The following is a 21,464-nucleotide window of genomic DNA, read 5'->3' on the forward strand; positions in this document are numbered from 1 at the left end:
AACCTATATGTTCCATTTTACCAAATTTCTAATCCACTAACTCTCAGATCCTCCTACATTCAGAATGACAGCATTCTCAGGACCTAAGCTGGAGTGTCAGTATATGTGACTCTTAATGACATTTTCAGTTATTCTGGTTTGTATAAGCTGATTAAAAATGAAGCACACTCACCAAACAAAAATGACACAAAATGTGACTTTGCGTAATCCTGGTGTCCAGAAAACGTCTTTGAAAGAAGAGTTTGTCTTCACAGTTGAAAGGTCCTCCTGAATGTGGTCCAATATGATCTGCTTAGAAAAGAGGACAGAAGAAGGAGAATTTTTCTTAAATACTTGGACAGAAGGGCCTTGAGGAGAGGGTAAAGAGAAGACCATTTAACTTATATCAATTTTTCTGACAAAGAGACTGTCATAGTAGCATATCACAATAATTATAAAATGTCAAGTCTGTATATAAAATTCAAGCAAACTCAAGCCATGCAAATCTTGTGTTGTCATTAGTGTATCCTACCACGTGACCATTTCATAATGTTATTAACTCTGTTCCTGGGTGTAATGGAAGTTAGAATCCTGAATCCAGAGCTGGAGACCACAGTGTTCATCAAGCTGAAGAACCTAGGATTTCACTTACTTCAATAATGTCACAGAGGAGGTGAACAACAGAGATGGGGTTTGTAACCAAGACTTCTAAGTCTACACCCTGTGGCACCAAGCTTCCTAGTTACCTGAATAGAAAAAGTAATAGCTCCAGTTTTTAATGCAGTGATAGGGATGTGCCTGGAATCAGCAAAACTCATCTTTTTTAGTTCACATCTGGCTACAGACACTTAGGATCTATGTGATCCTGGGCAAGGCATTAACCTCATTTCCCTCAGTTTCTTATTTGTAAAATAAGATGGAAAAGAACAATTTCAAACTATTTGTCAAGAACCAAGGGTTCCAAAGAACTGGACAGAACTGGAATTGACTAAACAAAAACAACAGATTCCAATGATTTTCTCTTCTTTTGCATTTCCTAATCTGTATAGTAATTATCTTTGACCAAGAGAATATAAGCTCCCCAAATGCAAGGTTTATTTACTTTTGTTCTTTGTATTCCTCAGGGCTGCAAGCCATGTAGTAGGCACTTAATAAATGCTTCTTCAAACAAAAGGTCAAGAATTTCAAAGGAATTAATGAAAAAAAAAAGGCCTAACTGTACCAGACTAGAAACTATATTATAAAGGAGTGTCATCAAAACCATTTGGTATTGGCTAAGAAATATAATAGTGGATCAGTAGAATAGGTTAGGTTCACAAGACACAATAGTCAATTACTATAGTAAACTAGTATCTGACAAACCCAAAGTCTCCAGCTTCTGGGATAAGAATTCATTTAATTGACAGTAAAAATTGGAAAATAGTATGATGGAAACTAGGCTTTGACAAACACCTAACACTATATACCAAGATAAAGTCAAAATGGGTTCATGATTTAGCCATAAAGGATGATTCTATAAGCAAATGAGAAGAACAAGAGGATAGTTTATGTCTCAGATCTGTAGAGAAGAGAAGAATTTATGGCCAAAGAAGAATAAGAAAACATTATGAAACAAAATAGATCATTTTGATTATATTAAATTTTAAAAGTTTTATACAAACAAAGTGAATGCAGCCAAGAATAGAAAGTAAGCAGGACATTGGGAAAAATTGTTACATTCAAGGGCTCCAACAAAGGCTTCATATCTAAAATACATAGATTATTGACTCAAATTTATAAGAATACAAGTCATTCTCCAATTGATAAATGACAAATTTCAGATGAATAAGTTAAAGCGACTTCTAATAATATGAAAAATGCTCTAAATCGCAACATCCCCTCGTCACAGGGGTCGAAGAGCAGCAACTGCCTCTCAATATCCTTGTGTCATCCTCTCACAAGAGGAGATCCATTCTGAGTTGGATCTCCAGCAGCCATTGTTAAGTGGCTCCCATGTATTTCAATAGCTCTCCCATGTATTCTAACACTACTTCTGCTTCATAACTACAATGAGGCCTTTGATTGCACAAATCAATACAAAATGTGGTAACTCCTCATACTGATGGGAGTAACAAACTGTATCAGATCATTCTACATATTTCCTGATGAATCCATAGGCAAGCCAGGAACAACAGTTAGAACTAAACATGGCAAAACCGAATCATCTTAGATTGAGGAAAGATTATAACAAGATTGTTAATGGTCATGTTTTTTATTTAACTGATATATGGAGTAAATTATGCTAAATATAAGACTAAAATAAATTAAAAGATGGAATAACTGCCCAGAGAAATAATATTTAAAGATATTAATTCAGAAAGATATTGGTTCGGGTTATTCACTGAAATGTCAAATATTAAAGCTGAAGATGAAATATTTGGTCAAATAATGAGAGGACACCCTGGAATAGACTTTAATATTGGGAAAGAATCAATGCAAAAGTAAAAGGGTATCACAGAGAATGAAATGTATATAAGCTATCTTGGAAACGTAAATTTGGAAAGATTTTGAGAGACAGTGAAAGATAGAAGGGCTTGGAATGCTGGGGTCCATAAGTTCATAAAGAGTCAGACACAACTGAACCAATGAACAAGACAAATATAACTTCATAAGAGCTCCTAAAGATAAGCTGGGGGAAAAACTTACCCTTAACAACATACTGGTAGGAGCTCCAAGAATATAAATAAAATGTTTTTCTAAAAATAAATTCAGAATTTGATTTTCAAACGAAGAGCTCTGGAGAAGCACAAAGAGGTGATGAGGAAAGTGATATCATAAGGGACTTACTATGTTTATCTGTTTACATGCTATATGGAAGGGCAATATTTGTAACTCACTAGAATGTTCTCATTGTTATGGTAGGTAGATGAGGAGTATATGTAGACAGAAGGCATGGATATGAGTTGAATAAGAAGGGATAATATCATTTTTTAAATGATGAAATTAAGTAGTAAGAGAGGAATGTATTGGAAGAAAAGAAAAGGGAAAAGTGAAATGCTGTAAATTATCTGCCATAAAAAGAAAGATAAGAAAAAACTTTTACAGTGGAGGGGAAAAAAGGGAGAAGAGAGGGAGTGAGTCAACGTTACTCTCATCAGAATTGGCTCAAATAGGAAATAGTATACATATTCAAAAAGGGTATGGAAATCTATCTTACCCTGCAGGAAAATAAGAGGAAAATGGGATATGAGAAGGGGGGAGGTTGAAAATAGAAAGGGTGTATTGGGGAGGAAGTAGTCAGTAGCAAAACACTTTTGAGGAGAGATGGAATGAAAGGAGAGAGAGAATAAAAGGGGGGAAATACTATTAGCAATAATAATTGTAAAAAAATTGTTGAAGCAAGTTTCTCTCATGGAATATTATTGTTCTCTGGAAAATGATGAGCAGGATGCTCTCAGGGAAAAAAACACGTAGTAACGCCTCCATGAACAAAGTGAAATACATTGTCTACAAAGTAATGGCAATGTTCTGGGATGACCAGCTGTAAATGACTTTGTTACTCTTAGTAGTGCAATCCTCCACAACTACTTTGAAGGAATTATGAAAATCCTATTTTTAACCAAAGGAAGAACTGATTGTGTCTGAATATACATCAAAGTATCCACTATTATTCTCTCTCTTTATTTTTAACTTAATATTTCTTAAGGGTTTTTATTTTTATTAGGATGGGAAATCTCTGCTTTCTTTCACAACTTGACTATAATAGAAATGTTTTACATAACTTCACATGTGGTTTCTTAATTGTGGGTAGGGATAAAGAAGAAACCTGGAATTCAAAAAATCTTAAAAACAAATGAAAAAAAAATTAGTTTTCAAAGTAACTGAGGAAACATGAAATAAATATTTTTTAAAAATAAATAATAAAAATAAATTCAGTCAATGAACACTTATTAAATACTTTTTATGTCACAAGTACTAAAGATTAGGAATACAAAAAAGGTTGAAAATGTATCTCTGCCTTCTAGGAGCTCACAAATCAGTGGAGAGACATATGAATAACCATTTGGATAAAAAGCTATATGCATTGGTGATAACCAGAAAGAAGATTCTAGAGTTAAGAGAAATCATGAATGAATTCTTCTCAAATGTGAGATCTGAGCTGGATTAAAAACTGGAGAATTTTAGGCATTAGGAGATAGACCTTGAAAATACTTTTAGTCAGGAAATGAAGAGACTTGTGTGAGGAAGAGTAAAAGTCAGCATCATTGGATGACAATTATGTTGGGGTGTAAAGTATTTAAGAAGACTAGAAAAGTAGTGATAAGGAGACCAATCATGAAGCACTTTAAATGTCATCAGAGTTTTCATGTTTGATCCTGAAAGAGATAGCAAGATGGAGACACCACACTTTATAGATTAGGAGTGATATATTATGATTAGATCGAAAGTGTAGGCAGGTCACTTTGATGGTCAAGTAAAGGATGCCTTAGAGTGTCTGGCAGAGCAACCAGGAGACATAACTGAGACATAAAGAGATGAGGGCCTGCAACAGACTGGTGACAGTGTCAGGGGAAAGAGAGAACATGCAAGAGATGTGATGAAGGTTAGATTGACAGGCAATGACAATAGATTGGATGTGGTGGGGGGAGAGGGAGGAGTTGGGGATGACACCAAGGTTGGATATTGGATGATTGAGAGAATTGTGACTCTCCTCCAGAGTAACAGAAAAGTTGAGAAGAGAATTTGGAGGGGGAAGATAATGAGTATTTTTATAATATGTTAAGATGAAGGGCAAACACTTCATTTAGATACTTGGAGAAATGACACTGAAAGTCACAAAGTGGTTAAAGCTGAACAAATAAAACTAAGCAAAATAAACATCTGAGGGTAAATAAATCCATTGGAATTGATGAGATCAACACCAAGGGGAAAGTATAAAGGAAGAAGAGAAGAGGGCCCAGGAAGGAGACCAAGAGAACATTTGTAGTAATGATGGGGTGATCTGGATGAAGATCAACCAAAGAACAGTGGATGAGAATGCTCAGTGAAGTCAAAGGTGAAATGGTAGAGAGTGGTGTCCTGAAAGCTTAGAAGGGAGAGAGAGAGAGTCTCAAGAAGAGGTTCACTGATAATATCAAAGGCTGCAAAGACTAGAAAGATGAGGATTAAGAAAAGGCGATTGGATTGGGCAGTTGAGAGATTATTGATACCTTTAGCAAGACAGATTTTGTGAGAATGATGAGATAAGAATCCAGATCATGGAGATTGAAGAAAAGAGTGAGAGAAGAGGAAGTAAAAGAAATTATTGCAGATGGAATCTCAAAGTATAGAATAATAGAGATAGATAAAGTGAGGGTTTTTGAGGAGCAGAAAGACCTAGACACATTTATTAGACAGTAGAAGATGAGTCAGTTTGAAGATAAGGGAGAGCAGAGATGACAGAGGGGACAGATTGTAGAAAAGACAGAGTGAATGGAATCAGCTATGCATGAAAAGGGCTCAGGCTTGCCAAGGGGATGGGGCACCTCTTGATATGAGACAAATCAAATACCATCCCTTAAAGGTTGAGAGGAAATATAGATAATCCAGCTTAACCTAGAAACTAATTGGAAATTAATTTTGGGGGGGTGGAGCCAAGACTATGAGAGTAGACACATATTTATCTGATTTCCTCCAAGTTTCCCTCAAATTAACAGTAGATTAAGCCTCTGAAATGTTTTTTTTTTTTGAGTGACAAAACCCACAATTATTTGGAGTAAACAAATTTCCACAAGAAAATATTTTGGAAGAATTTCAGAAAAAGTTTGTTTCAATCAGGCATGGGGAGAGACCACAGAGCAGGGAGCCTGGAGCCTGTAGCCTGGAACAAAGAGCTGGGATGAGAAGTCAGGGAATTTTGGACATCCATGCATGGGGGAATCTACTGTGAGGCATGTAGGATACTCTATCCTAGTTGCAAGATGGTGGTTCAGCAGATTTGCTGTGAGACACTTAAAAGCAAATGCAAAAGGCAAATTGTGAGTCCTTGAAGAACATGAGACCTGGCCAGTCTTACTCAGCACTGGAGGTCAGTCAACAGTAACAGCCCCAGGGCAAACTACAGTGGTTGTCACCTCTTTTCCTTAAGAGCAGACCTTAACCTTTTTTTAAAATGACTAAAAAAGCAAAAGAACTCTGACCATAGACAACTTTTAGGGAAAAAGAGAATAACAGACCTCAAACCCTGAGGATTTTAAAGGCAAATGAACTCTAGATGAAGGCCCAAAGGGTGATATGAGTTGGTCCCCATTTCACAAGGCTCTCTTGGAAGAATTTTTAAAGGATCTTAAAAGAGAGTTAGAAGAAAATGGAGAAAAGAAATGAGATCTTTGCAAGAGAGTATGGAAAAGGGAAATCAGAAATTATCTGAAAAAAACTCTTTAGAAAATAGACTTGATGAAGTGGGAAAAGCATATAACTCCTTTAAAAATACACATGAAAAAGAAATCAATTCATTTAAAAAAATCTGTGAAATGGGAAAAAGCAATGAACAGAAATTAATTTGAAATTGTAGATTAATTTTAAATTCAAGGAAAAGTGGGAGTTGGTATGAAGAGTTTGTTTTGATTGTTCAGTTATGTCCAGTATACCATGACTCTGGGAATTCAAATCAGTAGGTGACATGAAAGTTGGGATGAAGGTAGTTCATACAACATAGCTTCCAAATGCTTGTTACAATTGAATTGAATTTACACCTTATATGTTGGCTTTCTCAGCTTTATACCCTAGAATGTTATGCTTTGTCTGCTAGGAAATTCAATGCTAAATTCAGAGCTCAGGTATAAGAAGGAATTCATTTCAGGTGGCTAAAACATCTCCATCTCTGCTCCTGGCAAACAGTTGGCATGCTAGCTTAAGCTTTAACTTTCCTTCTCTGTGAGGTAGGCTAGATCTCATATATATAAGGATGTAAGGTGTACATTTTCATAACCCATGTCCAAATACTTTCTGAAATGTTTATGGTAGAGATTCTAAAAATAAACAATGCCCTTTGAGACCATATTCTTGGCAACAAGGTTATGGATACAGTGAGGATTTCTCTTCCCTTTTCATACTTCTGGAGTGAGCGTCCTCCCCTGTTCTTTATGGCCATTTATCCACGCCACCTTCTGAAGGGCCTTCAGAGCCATGTGGAGTTTGTTGTGGGTGATTAGCCAACGAGCAGATTCTGGGACGACTCTGAAAGAGGAAAGAAAGAAAGTTAAATCCTGAGAATGGGACCCAAACACAGCAATATCTCATTGTTCCTGATGTGATTATAAGAACTAATGAGTGTAATGATGTTAGGTTCTTACTAAGTGCTAAGGAGATAATGAGATATTAGGTTCTTACTAAGTGCTAAGTCGGTACTTGACAATTCTCTAGTTCCAGCCATGACTGGGAGTTTTACTTGTGAATTTCTGGGGAAGAGCTTGCATGCTTAGGAGGAGCAAGTTCATTGGTTGAAGTAATTTTTCCCAGAAGCCCTTGCATTATCCCACGCCCATACTCTGGGAGAATAAAAGAGGGAAGTCACTACTCTGGACCAGAGTTAATGGCAACTGTCTGGAGACAACGGTTCTCTACAGGAAGAAGAATCTGTCTGAGAGATTTGAGTTGACACAGCAGATCTCCTCCCAGAGAGCGATCGGCAGCTTCTGGAGATAACAGCACATTACATAATCCAGAGCTAGATTCACTGAGGGGAGGTTATTAGGTTAGTTTTCAAACTGCTTCTTGGTAGGGGAGGGGAAGAAGCCACAAAGAGATGACAGCAGCTGAAAGGTGTCACCTCGGGGGTGGTACTTGTTCTGAAGCTTTGAAGAAAATTAGCTTTTCAATAAATCAAACTTCAAGGATTGTCCTGGGAATGTAGCAGCAACAGAGCCAGAGGATCACTCAGGGTATTTATTGGTCAGGGACTCCTTACATCCTTATATGTATGAGATCCAGCATACCCACAGGATCAGAGGGTCCACATGGACTTTTATTAACCACCCTAGTCTTAGTTTCCTCATCAGCAAAGTGGGAATAACAATGGCACCTACCTCCAGGATCTTGTGAAAGCCTATTAAGTTAAGATATGGAAAAGGCTTTGGAAAACTTAAAGTGCTGTATAAATGCCAGCTCTTATCACTAAAGCCAATTGGGGAGATTATGTTCAGTGGAAAGTGTCAGCTGGACTTGACACAGGAAATAGGATTTTTAGATTTTTAGCTGTGGATGAAATCCAGGTCATTGTGACAGAAGGCCCTGGTGAAGCTGTTACAGCCCCAGAGACACAGTCACCCTTTTGGGGACTGATGACAACATACTACATCACACAACAGAAACTTCTGTGTCCAGGATAAGAGGTATGGGGAGAAGCAGCTCTGCAAACTTCCTTTCCCAATGCCACCTTGGCCCAGAAACTTCTCTTTGATTCTAAGCCCTTCTATTTTGAGGCTTTGATAGTACTTAGCCCAGGGTGCTCAATAAGTGCTCCTGGACTTACTGAAGGATCAATTTGTTTTCTGTCTCATTTACATACAAGGAGAAAAGAAGTACTATCCCATATGAGGCTGAAGTGGAAAACTGCAGCCAGCGCCATTCTGGGATCAGGTAGGCCCATCCAGCGAGGAGGATCTGTCCAAACGTGAAGGCGTACATATTACAAGTGTGCACGAGAACCCGTTTCTCAATAGGCGTCCATTCCACGGCTTAAGGGAAAAACAAGATGAACAGTTAGGTCAGGTTTCATGAAATGTGTAGAGAATGGAATGGCAGGATTGCCAAGAACTTGGTTCCAACTTGGGCTGTTGCTTAATGGTTCATCAGTAAACAGTTCAACAAACATTTGGTATGACACCTACTATGTGCCAGGCACTATGCTGGCCAACTGAAGCATAAAAACAGTGGTAGAACACATGCTCAAGCCCTCAAGGAGTTTACATTCTATCAGTTGGTTAGCACCCACAGATTCATTACTGTATCCACTCTGCCACTTGTTTCTTAATTAATCAATCAACTGATCAACAACAGCGGATATGAGACACAGTGGATAGAAGGCTAGACCCGAAGTTACAAAGACTCATCTTTTTGAGTTCAAATCAGCCTCAAATACTCACTAGCTGCATGACCTTGGGTAAGTCACTTTCCCTGTTTGTCTCCATTTCCTCATCTGTAAAATGAGCTGGAAGAAAAAAATGTCAAAGCATTGCAATATCTCAGCTAAGAAAATCCTAAATGGGCTCAGGAAGTGTCAGACATGACTAAAAAGGACTGGACAACAACCACAACAATTCAAAAAGCCTTATTAAGCCTCTGCTATTCCCAAGTCATTGTGCTAAGCCCTGGGGACATAAAAAGAAAGAGAGAAAAAAACAATAAATTAATAAACAAACAAGTAAACAAACCCTGTCCCTTCCCTTCTTGCCAATCAATCTGAAAGAAATTGGGCTTAGATCACAGCTTAGCACACATTCCTCAATATGTTCTACATCATGTTCATATTAAAGATTGTGCTACAAAAAAATGAAAGAAAAGTAATTCATACATCTCTAATAGCTGTGCATAAATATATTCTTAACTAAACAATGGGTTGGGGCAGTTACAAAACATAAAACAGGTAACTTTGATTATCTGAAACTGAAAAGATTCTACATAGACAAAATTAATGCACTTAGGTGCATTAGGTGCAACGGGAAGTAATAAAATGGGAAAAATAAAATACATCAAATTTCTCTGAAAAGGGTTTGATGTTCAAAACATATGAAAAATTAATAAATACATCTAACAAGAATAGCTTCTCCCAAAAAAGATGAGTGAACAAAAATGTGAACTACCAGGTTCATTAAAAAGAGAAAATTCTCAAACTACTTGAAAGAATGCTCTAAATCTATGAACAGACAATTTTCAGATGATGAAATTGAAACTATTTCTACTCATATGAAAAGGTATTCCAAATCATTATTGATAAATCCAAATTAAGACAACTCTGAGATATCACTACACAACTGTCAGATTGGCTAAGATTACAAGAGAAGATAATGATGCATATTGGAGGGGATGCAGGAATACTGGGACACTGATGCATTGTTGATGGAACTTTGAACAGATCCAGCCATTCTAGAGAGCAGTTTGGAACTATACTCAAAAAGTTATCAAACTGTGCATACCCTTTGATCCAGCAGTGCTACTACTGGGCTTATATCCCAAAGGGATATTAAAGAATGGAAAGGGACCTATATGTGCAAAAATATTTGTGGCAGCCCTTTTTTGTAGTGGCTAGAAACTGGAAAATGAACGGATGCCCATCAATTGGAGAATGGCCGGGTAACTTACAGTGTATGAAAGTTATGGAATATTATTGTTGTGAAGGAAATGACCAGCAGGGGGAATACAGAGAGGCTTGGAGAGACTTACATGAACTGATACTGAGTGAAATGATCAGAACCAGGAGATCATTATACACTTCAACAATGATACTATAGGAGGATCAATTCTGATGGATGTGGCTATCTTTGGCAATGAGAGAATCCAAATCAGTTCCAACTGATCAGTGATGAACAGAACCAGCTACACCCAGTGAAAGAACACTGGGAAATGAATGTGGGCTGCTTACATTTTTGTTTTTCTCCCTAGGTTATTTTTACCTTTCTAAATCCAATTTTTCTTGTGTAGCAAGAGAACTGTATAAATATGTACACACATATTGTATTTAAGATATACTTTAGGGGGCAGCTAGGTGGAGCAGTGGATACAGCACCAGCCTTGAATTCAGGAGGACCTGAGTTCAAATATGGTCTCAGACACTTAACACTTCCTAGCTGTGTAACCCTGGGCAAGTCACTTAACCCCAGCCTCAGAAACAAACAAACAAAAAAAGATATACTTTAACATATTTAACGTGTATGAGACTACATGCCATCTAGGGAAGGGGGTGAAGGGAAGGAAGGGAAAAGTTGGAACAGAAGTGTTTGCAAGGGTCAATGTTGATAATAATAAAATAAAATAATAATAATTTTAATAATAAAACGAAAATGCTCCAAATCATTCAAAAGAAAAGAAAGGAAAATCAAGCACCTCTGAGGGTTCACTTTATAACTTTCAAATTGGCAGAGATAAATAAAAAATGCTAAGTCAATGTTGCTCAATGATGGGCACACTACTATATTGTTAATGAAACTGTGAAATGATGCAACAATTTTGGAAAGCAAACTGGAATTCGTGCAAAGAAATTGACTAAATGCCCATACAACTTTGAACCAGAAGCTTTGATAATGGTAATGAGATCCTGAATAACCAGATAGGGTTGGCAGACAAAGACTGAAGTAATAATAAGGTTATTCCCTCTAGCAGGCAAGAAAGGGAAGTGATAGAAATCAGTCAGACCCTACAATCCTATCCTCTGTTGAGAGCCCAAGTAATCTCATCATGTTGTGTTCAGTCAGAAATCCATGTCAAATGCCTGGGGTTAAATTTCCCCAATGAATCTGTCCATGGCCCATGGCACCTTTGCTGAATCCCTTTTGGGTAAATCCACCACAGATTATCTCATGGTGTGTCTTTCCCTTCATTTCTCCCCTATACCTTGTGGTTTCTTTCCTTTCATTTCCCCATCATGCCTCATAGTGTCTTTCTCCTTCTTATAACTAAGACTTTTAGGGAGATAAATCCCTCTACGGAATTAACTAACCCTAATGACATGCTTCACTTCGGGAGCTTTTCCTTTCTCCCCTCTAATTGTGAGTTCCATTAGGTAACTTGTCTTTTCCATTGTTAATTGTTAAAGCTCCTTTTCTTGCTAACTATATGCTCTCCCAAATCTATTTCATAGTTATCACTCCTTATGTCTATTGTGTCCCTTCATATTGTCTGTAATCTCTTCTATTAAATAAATCTACCTTTTGTCAAAGAGAATGGCCATTGTGAATTCTTTTCATGACTGAACCCCAACATTTAGTGCCTACATTAGTATCACCATTTGATAATAAGCCTCAAACACATGTTATTATTATATATTATGTATTATAGTATAAGAAATGATGAATGTGGTAAAGGAAAAGAAGTATGGAAAGATCTAAATGAATAGACACAGCATGAAGTTAGCAGAACCAAGAAAAAACAATATACAGAACAACTACAACAATGAAAAGAGATAAAAGAACAATGTACTAAAAACTAAAAAAATCAAAAGTGACTGTAACAAAACAAAAATGATTAGGTTTGAAAAGATTGAAGAAAGAGGAGAAGATGCTAAACCCTTCACAGAGGTAGAAGGATCAGAGTAGTTCCATGATGTACAGGTTTTTGGACTTTTTCAATACATTCATCAGTTTTACTGATTGTTTTTCCTCTTTAATTTTTTTTCAGTTGTTCAGGCATTTCAATCATGTCCAACTCTTCATAGCACCATTTGGAGTTTTCTCTGCAAAGATGCAAGAATGTTTTGACATTTCCTTCTCCAGCTCATTTTACAGATAAAGAACCTGAGGGCAACAAGATTAAGTGAATTTTCCAGGTAACACAGTTAATAAGCATCTCAGCCCAGATTTGCACTTGGATCAGCCTATCTCCAGGCCACTTCTCTAGCCACTGGTCATCTAGTTGCCTCTCCTTTAAAAAATACTATTTGTTATGTGTAAAATATATATAAAACAGAAATAATCAATAAAACCTCATTTTAAAATATAATCTCTAAATTCAGTACCATACGTTTGGCCAAGGAGATAAGATGATGGTGAAAGATGGGGATAGAAAATGAAATAGAATGAGTTAAGACAAAGAGACAGGGATAATTGGAGGGGTGGACAGAGAGAGAGAGAAAGAGAAACTGTGAAAAAGGGAGTTGGGAAGGAAAGAAAGAAGCAGAATCACAGAAGAAGAATGAGAGAGAGAGAGAGAGGAGAAAGGATAAGAGAGAGCCTGAAATTCTAGGGCAGGGCAGAGGAAGAAGGATACAGGGAAAAAGAAAAGAAAAGAGAGGAAGAAAGAGCAGGAAGGGGAATGAGTCTGGGACTTCCTTGGTATATGGGATTCCAAGGAAGGAAAGCTTCCTATGTTGATGTATATTGGGACCTCTTCTACATCCAATACTTTTAGATTTACACAGACCCCAGAAATGTAAGCTGTGGGCTGGGACCCTATATGGGGTCTCATAACTGTAGGAGGGGGTGGTAAAATTATGATTTATTATCAGTAAATGTTTAATCTATATACCTATTTTATATAAATATATATCGAGGTCTGTAAAAATTGCTCAGGCCAAAAGGGGTTTTGAGTGGAAAAAGTTTAAGAAGCTCTGAGATAGATCACTTAGAAATTTCTGACTTGTCCACTATCACAAATGCTATTGAAGTGGAAAAGCACCCCAAATGGGACCATGAGAAAAATAATCTTGAATCTTTGTAGTTAGAAGTTTATTACTAGTTCTTCACTCCCTACTGCAGATGGTATTTTTACAGCCCCAAATGTGCTGTCCTGAAAAACCCGAGACCTTGACAACCTGATAAGCTTAAAGAAATACTGCTTGTTGCTGCCTGGGAATAACCCTCTTAAAGTAGTAACTTTTTGCTTTCTGTTTAGAATATAAATTCCTTTATTATGACAAATGTATCAAGAAACATTTCTTTCTCTCTTCTCCCTATAAATATATGGCCCTGAGGCCACTCATTACTGTCCCCTCCAGTCTTGCTATTGGGGAATCAGTCCAGACCAGTAATAAAATGCTCTTAAAATTTCATTATTTTGGCTGCCCTATTTTTCTCTTGCCTGGGCACTTCATTTGGAATCTCCCCAGCAAGAAAGCCTTTGGCTCTGCTTCAACAACCAGCCCCTTTCCCTGGAGGGCAAAGGGGGTTACTGTCTCTAGATGGTGGCCATCGAGAGACGTTCCTCGGCTTCAGACTTCCATCATCCACTGGCAGACCAGGAAAGGAGACATAAATTTGACTCAATTGGCTTTGACCATTCTGGGAACCAGTTTAATTCTGGGAGAGTACTCAAGGATATTAGGTGGTTATGCTGGACACAGCAATAGTAACGCCTACAGGCCTTAACAGGATGCTGTCAGAGTGCCCTGGCTGGTTGGTTGTCTGTTGTGTTCCAGAATTGTTTGTCTATTGTCTCTTTGTGTTTAAATATACTTGTGTCTGTCTGGTTCTGTGGGCATTCTCTGTGAAGACAGAGAAATGCACCAAACTGAGGTTTAGAAGCCTAAAAAGCTCTGTTCAGATTCTGGGAGGGAGACTCTTGAGCTTCAACAACTTCCCTCAAGGCTATTCTAAGGTTTCTGAATAGCCACTAGTCTATATATGTTAAATGTTTTGTTTAATGTCGTAATTGTGCCCCTATGTCTCTGTGATTTTTGTTCTGTGTTTGTGACTTGTCTATCTGTTGTGTTGATTTAAAGAGCTCTGTTAAGTTTTAAGAACAATGGTTAAGAAATTTGGCAATTGGGTTATTTCCATGTTGCAACTATGCTTTGTATATTTTTTGTGTGTGATTTTAAACTTTTTAACCTGTTATACTAAATTCTAAGTAAAATCACAGAAAACCTGATTATTCTAAACTGGTGGGGAAGTTTTCCCTAGAAAGCAGGTTTTCGAAGCCTTCTAGAGAGGAGTAACTGCAATAAAACCTTATCTGCTTAATGCCATCTGGGAAAAAGAAGTTTATGCTAGTGGCCTTGAAACACTCAGGCAGAAGGAAGAAAAACTTAAAAAAACTATTTGGTTTGCTTCTGAAACATTGGGTAAATTGTTAATAATATGGATTATACTTGCTGGACATGTGGGTTTTATAGAGTTTTTAAGCTATTTACTGTATTGTGAATCTTAAAACTTCTGAAGGGAAAAGGAAAGGAGAATTACAGTGATTTATGAAAGATTGATTTGTAGGAGCAGTTGTAGGTTTGAAGGGTTTTAGGAGTGAGGAAAGAGAAGAAGTGGGGGTAAGAGAAACAGGAGAGGATCTTTTGTCTTCAAAAGTAAAGATTCAACTCACATTCCCCCTACCCCCCACTGCTTCTGCTACTTTAACAATGGAGCATCTAGTAGAAGGGTTGTTAAAATGTGTTTATAATATGTAGTTGAGGGAAAGAGAAGAGTTAAATAGGAAGAGAAAAAGGAAGGGTTTTAATGGCAGGATTTCTGTGTAGGGAAGCTTGAGTGGGAACAGGACGGAATCTTTTATGCAGATTTAGCTCACCTTCCTTTCCCCTCTTTCCCCCTTTCCACTGTGTGTTCCAGCCTTTTTAATCAAGTCACAGCCGGCTGACAGGAGCAATTGTAATTTTAAAAGGACAGCCTACATTTGGTTTTTGTTTTTTGTTTTTTTTAGGATACATAATTATTTCCTTGGTTAAGGGATATAGTCACAAATGTGATCTATAATTTGGTAAAGTTATTTTTTAAAGTTTAATTGATGGTTTAAAGAATCTTTCAGATTCTTTTACGTGATATTAGGATATTCTGTATAAGTTTTAATTGTATTGATTGTATGCCCATAATTTAAAGGACTTCTGAAAATAATCGTTTTTTTTTCTTTGTCCTTTTGAAAATGTTTCTATTATGAGCAATATGTAATTTGAAATTTTTCTATACATTAGGTATTTTAAAGCAAAATGAGTTGTATAATGTTCAACTTATGACATTGCCAACTTAGATATGAAAGATGAATTGCGAACTTACTGGGACAAATTTCTTACTGTTATCAATATAAGATCATGGTTAAATACCTGTTTGGGATCTATCTGAAACTTTGTTCAATGAAATTTGTTATTGGAGGTAAAATTTGTTGGGCTTGTCATTAATATTTATAGGAAGTTTTTAGGCTCCACCCTCTGATGGTTAGTGGGACAATTACCTGGAGTATAACTGCATTAAGGCTACTTTATCCTTTATCCTGTATGTGCTGAAGGATCAGTTTTTATATTATGCTATATTCATATTTCTGCAGTTTTTTCTCCTCCTGTGCCTATTAGGAGCCAATGGTCAGTAGAATTTGTTAATACAATTCCATTATGTAATATCTTGCTGTTTCCAATATGGTTATATGTAATCATTATATCTTAAATACTTAGGCAAATGAATGTTTAGTCTAGTCATTTATCTGTTACTGTACATTCATGTCCAAAGATATTCAGGTTTTTCAGGTTTCTAAATGATAAGAGGACAATTAACAGTGGTCTGTGAAACCTAAATGCTTTTTTTATTGGGACTACAGCTGACAACCGTTTGGCTATGCTGTGAGACAAGCATGTTTTTTTCATGGGCAGCCTGATGGCCAGTCTATTTTGGCCTCCCCACATCTTGCAGCAATCCTTGTGGACCAGTCTTCCTATCTCAGACTGTCTTCGCCCCTGATCAGCATGAAGCAGTTTTTGGATGAGATACTTCAGCCCCTGCTCCTGATAGACTGATATGGGGAATTGGAAAATGGTTGATGAATGACTGTTAAGCCCTGAATAAGTCATTTATTACTGTGTGTTGAGACTTGGATGGAAATTGTTAAAATTGTGTAACTCCTACTGTTGTGTTTGAATTATTTTTGGGAAACCCTACTGTGATATGTGTAGGAATTAACTCTTGGGATTTATATGTGAGATGGTTATTTTACAATTTAATTGCTTTGGGGGGAGGGGGTGATTCCATTTGCCTGAGAGAAAAAGGGAGTGAAGAAGAGATAGGAAATTGGGGAAAGAGGAAGAATGAACCCTTAGTTTCCTGTTCCTGCCCTAGGTACTTCTGCCCACCCCCTATATCGCTAGTTCAGATTGGATTAGAAGTTCTTTAAGCAGTCCTTTTTCGTTTTTATTCCTTGCTTAAACCTACTGGAATGTGACTGCTGGTTATGCTTTAAATTTTGAAACCCCTTATTTTGTTGGAGTTGCTCTGACAGACTCAGTGTTTGGCTTTTTTTTTTTTTTTTTTTTTTTTTTTTTTTGAAACAACCAGAAATCAGGCACCTTGGGACTTTGCAGTCTCCAGTACTGTATCCCCAGATTCTTAACTGATATCTCAGCCTTCTCAAAGGACGTTTCAGGCCTCTAAAGTTTGGAATTTGCCTGCCTTGATGGTCTAATTCTCATAGTTCTGCTCAGAAATCTGTATCCTGGGTGGGGACAGGTGGAGCTACTTCAGGCCTCACCCTTCCCCCAGGAGTGGGTTGCCCCTCTGAATTGGCAGCATGACTGTCTTGAGCCCTGCTGCTCCCTTTATAAGCAGAGGCTAAGTTAAGTGCACAAATGACTGCAGACCACTTAACTGACAGTGAACTGTCCATCTCAAACTGGATTCTCTGGCTGAAATGGCGCTCCATCTGTCATGCTGCAAAAGGGAGCCTTTGTACTGCTGTTAACTCTGGGGCTGTCAGGGAGAGACTTGCCCTTACCATATAAGTCCTTGCATTTTTCTACTTCTATTTTGGTTTATTTGCATCAAATTGGTCAACATTATGGTTCTGGGACTTTCCTAGAGGAAGGTAATTCAATGATTTGAACTGTTGTGCCGCAGTTCCGTAAATGGCCCTACCTCAGTTTCCCTGAATTGTTCTGCCTCAGTTCCCCTGTTTGCAAACCCCTCTCCTGTTAATTAGGACTGATATAACTTAGGGCTCTTTACTTGTACAGATAAGGTAGAGTTCAACAAAACCTAACAGCAACCGACCCTCCTATGGGTTTTAAGTCCTCCTGGCCCGGCTGATGGCCAGGGCGGGTGGCACCCTTCAGAAGGACGTATGGTTCTTCCAAAAGCCTTGAGCTAATCTTTTGTTTCAAAACTGCACTCTCTAACTCACTTAGGGGGCACTCACTTATAATAATCTGCTTTGCTGTTTCTTTTTCTTGCCTGGAATGCAATCCCTCGCTGAGACTGCTGCCCACCGATGCCTGACCTGTGCCAAAGCAAACCCTGCCCATCCCCCCACTGTGCCTGGCCCAAGGACTCACACCAGGCAAACACTGAGAAGTCGATTTCACCGACATGGAAATCCGGGTTCAATGACATTGTTTTCTTTTGAAAAATCCGAATCTGCTTTGGTCGTAGCCAAGAAACTTGTGACTGAAATTATCCCTCAGTTCGGACTCCCTTTCTCCCTGACAATGGCCCGGCTTTTGTTTTTGAGGTTGTTCAGTCCCTGGCACAAACCTCAGGTTCAAGAGCACCTGCACTATGCCTATGGACCACAGAGTTCAGGTCAGGTAGAAGGTGTGAACAGGACATTTAAGGAACACATTTCTAAGCCCCAGTTGGGAACTGGTGAGACCTGGGTAGAAGCCTATTCAGTGCTCCACCCCCATCCTTTCCCACATGGGATTCTTATGATGTTGCTAATGATTCCTTTTCAAGTCCCTACAGGCTCTCCAGGACACCCGGGCAGCGGTCAGAGCTCTCCATTGCGCCCCTGCCCAGCCTGCTGGACTGGACTTCCAACCCAGTGATTGGATCCTGCCCAGAAAATTTCCTCATGGCTCTGCATTGGAACCCCACTGGACTGGCCACACCAGCTCATCCTCTCCAATCCCTCAGCAGTGAAGGTGGCTTGGATCCATCGTTCACATATGAGGCCTTGCCCTGCTCCCAATGTACCTGCAGGACCCGACTCAAGAAGATGGTGTTTTCATATCTTATCCCCCTTTATGGCCTGATCTTCCCTCTTGCTTCCCCCAACCTACGGGGAAAGCCCAGCCACTATTCTCCCCATAGATATGTGTGGACCTTAATAAGAATTACTGGGGGGAGGTGGAGGCCTGAAATGAGACGTATGGGCAGCCATGGTTCTATCTGGACCTATGCCAGCTCTTGGGAAGGACCTGGGGTATCAGGTTTTATGCAGCAGGAAGAGATTTGGGAACCCTGCTCACAATCCAAAGAAGAACCCTCCCGAGGGAAATCATCCCATAGGCCCTAATGCCGTTATTAATCCCCCTCATTCATTCCTGAGACAAGCCATGACCACTTCTAATCTGGGAGGGGAAACCACAACATTTGTCCCACAGCCCCTCAGACTCCACTCCCCAGAGGACCGCTGTCTCAGTATGAGACCTTTATGTCAGCCCTTGCTAGAATACACCGGCTGATAAACCTGACCAGCCCCACCCTTGCCCAAACTGCTGGCTCTGCCTGGACCCACCCATCACCCCCTACTTTGTGGGCATGGGCACCACCTAGGGCACAGAGGCCCCCTCCAATCAGAATCTTTCATTCTCGGCTAAGGATTTGCCCTCAGAGTGCATTGCCTATGTTCCCAGGTTAACTTTGGGAAGCGGGGAGGGTGAGGCAGGTGCATCAAATCAGAAGGCTACAATCTGGAGCCCTCCCCATACAAAAAGCACTATGTACTGGTTACCGAGGTTCCCCACACACAAGAATATGTAAACTCCCTAATACAGATCCCAAAGGGGTCCTATCTTTGAATGTAACATGGGATTAACCCCTTGTATCAATGAATTTGCTTTAACCTTGAAAGAATCCCCTGAGCTTTGCCTACTTGTGTACATGCTCCCTCAGGTCTCTCTGTATTCTGAGGAAAAGGCCGAAGAACATTGGTTTATTAGGGCAAGGAGGGCTGCTCCTATTCTAGTTCCCCTCCTAGTGGGGTTGGGGATAGCAGGCTCCATGGCTGTGGGGACCACTGCACTGCCCTGATCCATGGTGACAGACAGTTGTTAGCTCTGGGTCCCCAGGCGGGCCAGGATTTAAAGGACCTGGAAAATTAAATATCCTTCTTGGAAAACTCCCTGAATTCCTTGGCAAGGTGGTCCTACAGAATCGTGGGGGGCTAGATTTACTCTATCTTAAGCAAGGAGGGTTATGTATAGCCCTTGGGGAAACTTGCTGTTTCTATGCTAACAACTCTGGGGTAATAAGAGAATCCCTCTCTACGGTTAAACAGAGAATTGAGGACCAGGAGACGACTCAATGACAATCAGTGTCTTGATCCCAGTCACTTTTCAATTGCTTCCCCTGGGTAACCTCTCTTGTGACTCCTTACCCTATTTCTTCTGGCTCTACTGATTGCCCCTTGCCTAATTTAACCACTTATATTAGGAAGAGGATCCAGGCAGTTAAGTTGATTGTTGCCAGGCTCACTTACTCTCCCCTGGCCTATGATGAGTCCAGTCTCTGACGGTCTCAAGAAAAACGGGGGAGTGAAGTGGAACAGCACCCCAAATGGGATCATGAGAAATATAATCTTGAATCTTTGTCGTTAGAAGTTTATTACTAGTTCTTCACTCCCTACTGCAGATGGTATTTTTACACCCCAGATGAGCTGTCCTGAAAAACCCAAGACCTTGACAACCTGATAAGCTTAAAGAAATACTGCTTATTGCTGCCTGGGAATGACCTCCTTAGAGTAGTAACTTTTTGCCTTCTGTTTAGAATATAAATTCCTTTATTATGACAAATGTATCAGGAAACATTTTGATATCTCTCTCTCACTTCTCCCTATAAATATGTGACCCTGAAGCCACTCATTACTGACCCCTCCAGTCTTAGTGTTAGGGGATCAGTCCCGGCCAGTAATAAAATGCTCTTAAAACGTCATTATTTTGGCTGCCCTGTTTTTCTCTCACCTGGATACTTCACTATTAGTTTTCAAGGACAGGAATTCCCCAGCTCTCACTCAATTTTTCAGAAGATATTTCCCCTTGTAGAACTTCTCTAATACTTTTACTGCAATTTTCCTAAACTTCCCGGCTCCCCACTTGCCCAGGCTCTAAACCTCTCTCAGTCTTTCTGTGTTCCTCCCCAGAGTGTAACCACAAGGGTGGGACTACCTCCATAGTACTTACCCAGGCAGATTCTGGTGAAGTTGGAGCCAGCTAATGCAACACCCAAAAAAAATCTGAATATCACATAGGCAGTAAATGTGGGCACAAAGGCTACACAGGTAACAGCAATGGTGATCAGCAGAGAGGACCACAATAGCATTTTCCTCCTGCCAAATCTAATGACAAAGTAAAGATGTTACGTACAAAGTTTGTTATAAATGGCCCTTCCAATATTCTCTCCTCTCTGGCAATAGTCTGAAACATGGGCTCTGACTTGACCCATTTGGAAACAGTAATTCCTCTCCCTCTCTGGCATAGAAAACCTAATACTATGGTTGTCTCCTCATTTTCCCTAATCACCATCCATCATTAACCAAGTGCATCCTATAAAGGGTCCTATGGACACACAGCTGTCCCCAAGCTATCCACCACAAACCTCAACCCCCAATGTATTGGCTCATTGAACACCTTAAAAGCTGGCACCTGAGCTTCAGTCTGTTTGGTCAAGTACTGTCAACAGTCAAAATGCAAATACTTGAGGAAATCTTAATATAGAAAGTTCTCCATAGAGCTTATTGCCAATCAGTGCTCTGTGACTATGAATCAGTTGAGACTAGAAAGAGTTTAGAGTGAAAATTTAGTGACAGTAACAGCTTTTCATGACTTGGCTTGTCCTTCTCATAAAAGGACTTGACCAACCCAGTGAGGGTCCTCTTGAATTAATTGTTTTTAT

At 39.2% G+C, this 21,464-nt stretch overlaps 1 protein-coding gene across 1 annotated transcript; it reads right to left on the minus strand.

The window, feature by feature from the left end:
• Positions 1–168: 168 nt before the first annotated feature.
• LOC141547600 (solute carrier family 22 member 20-like) lies at positions 169–21,075 on the minus strand. The gene is made up of 4 exons (XM_074275985.1): positions 20,753–21,075; positions 8,507–8,675; positions 7,053–7,176; positions 169–288 (listed from the first exon to the last, which is right to left on the minus strand). Exons 1-4 carry the CDS (start codon positions 20,889–20,891, stop codon positions 169–171), a joined length of 552 nt encoding a protein of 183 aa, XP_074132086.1. The 5' UTR covers positions 20,892–21,075.
• Positions 21,076–21,464: the final 389 nt, after the last annotated feature.

The sequence above is a fragment of the Sminthopsis crassicaudata genome, chromosome 6 (genome assembly GCF_048593235.1).
Source record: "Sminthopsis crassicaudata isolate SCR6 chromosome 6, ASM4859323v1, whole genome shotgun sequence".
Taxonomy (NCBI): domain Eukaryota; kingdom Metazoa; phylum Chordata; class Mammalia; order Dasyuromorphia; family Dasyuridae; genus Sminthopsis; species Sminthopsis crassicaudata.

Excerpts from the sequence above, each read along its gene's own strand:
- LOC141547600 (XM_074275985.1), bottom strand. The coding sequence starts at position 20,891 with ATGCTATTGTGGTCCTCTCTGCTGATCACCATTGCTGTTACCTGTGTA. Across the intron at positions 8,676-20,752 it reads CTTCACCAGAATCTGCCTGG|CCGTGGAATGGACGCCTATT; the intron begins GTAAGTACTATG and ends TTTTCCCTTAAG. Across the intron at positions 289-7,052 it reads GGAGGACGCTCACTCCAGAA|ATCATATTGGACCACATTCA; the intron begins GTATGAAAAGGG and ends TTTTCTAAGCAG.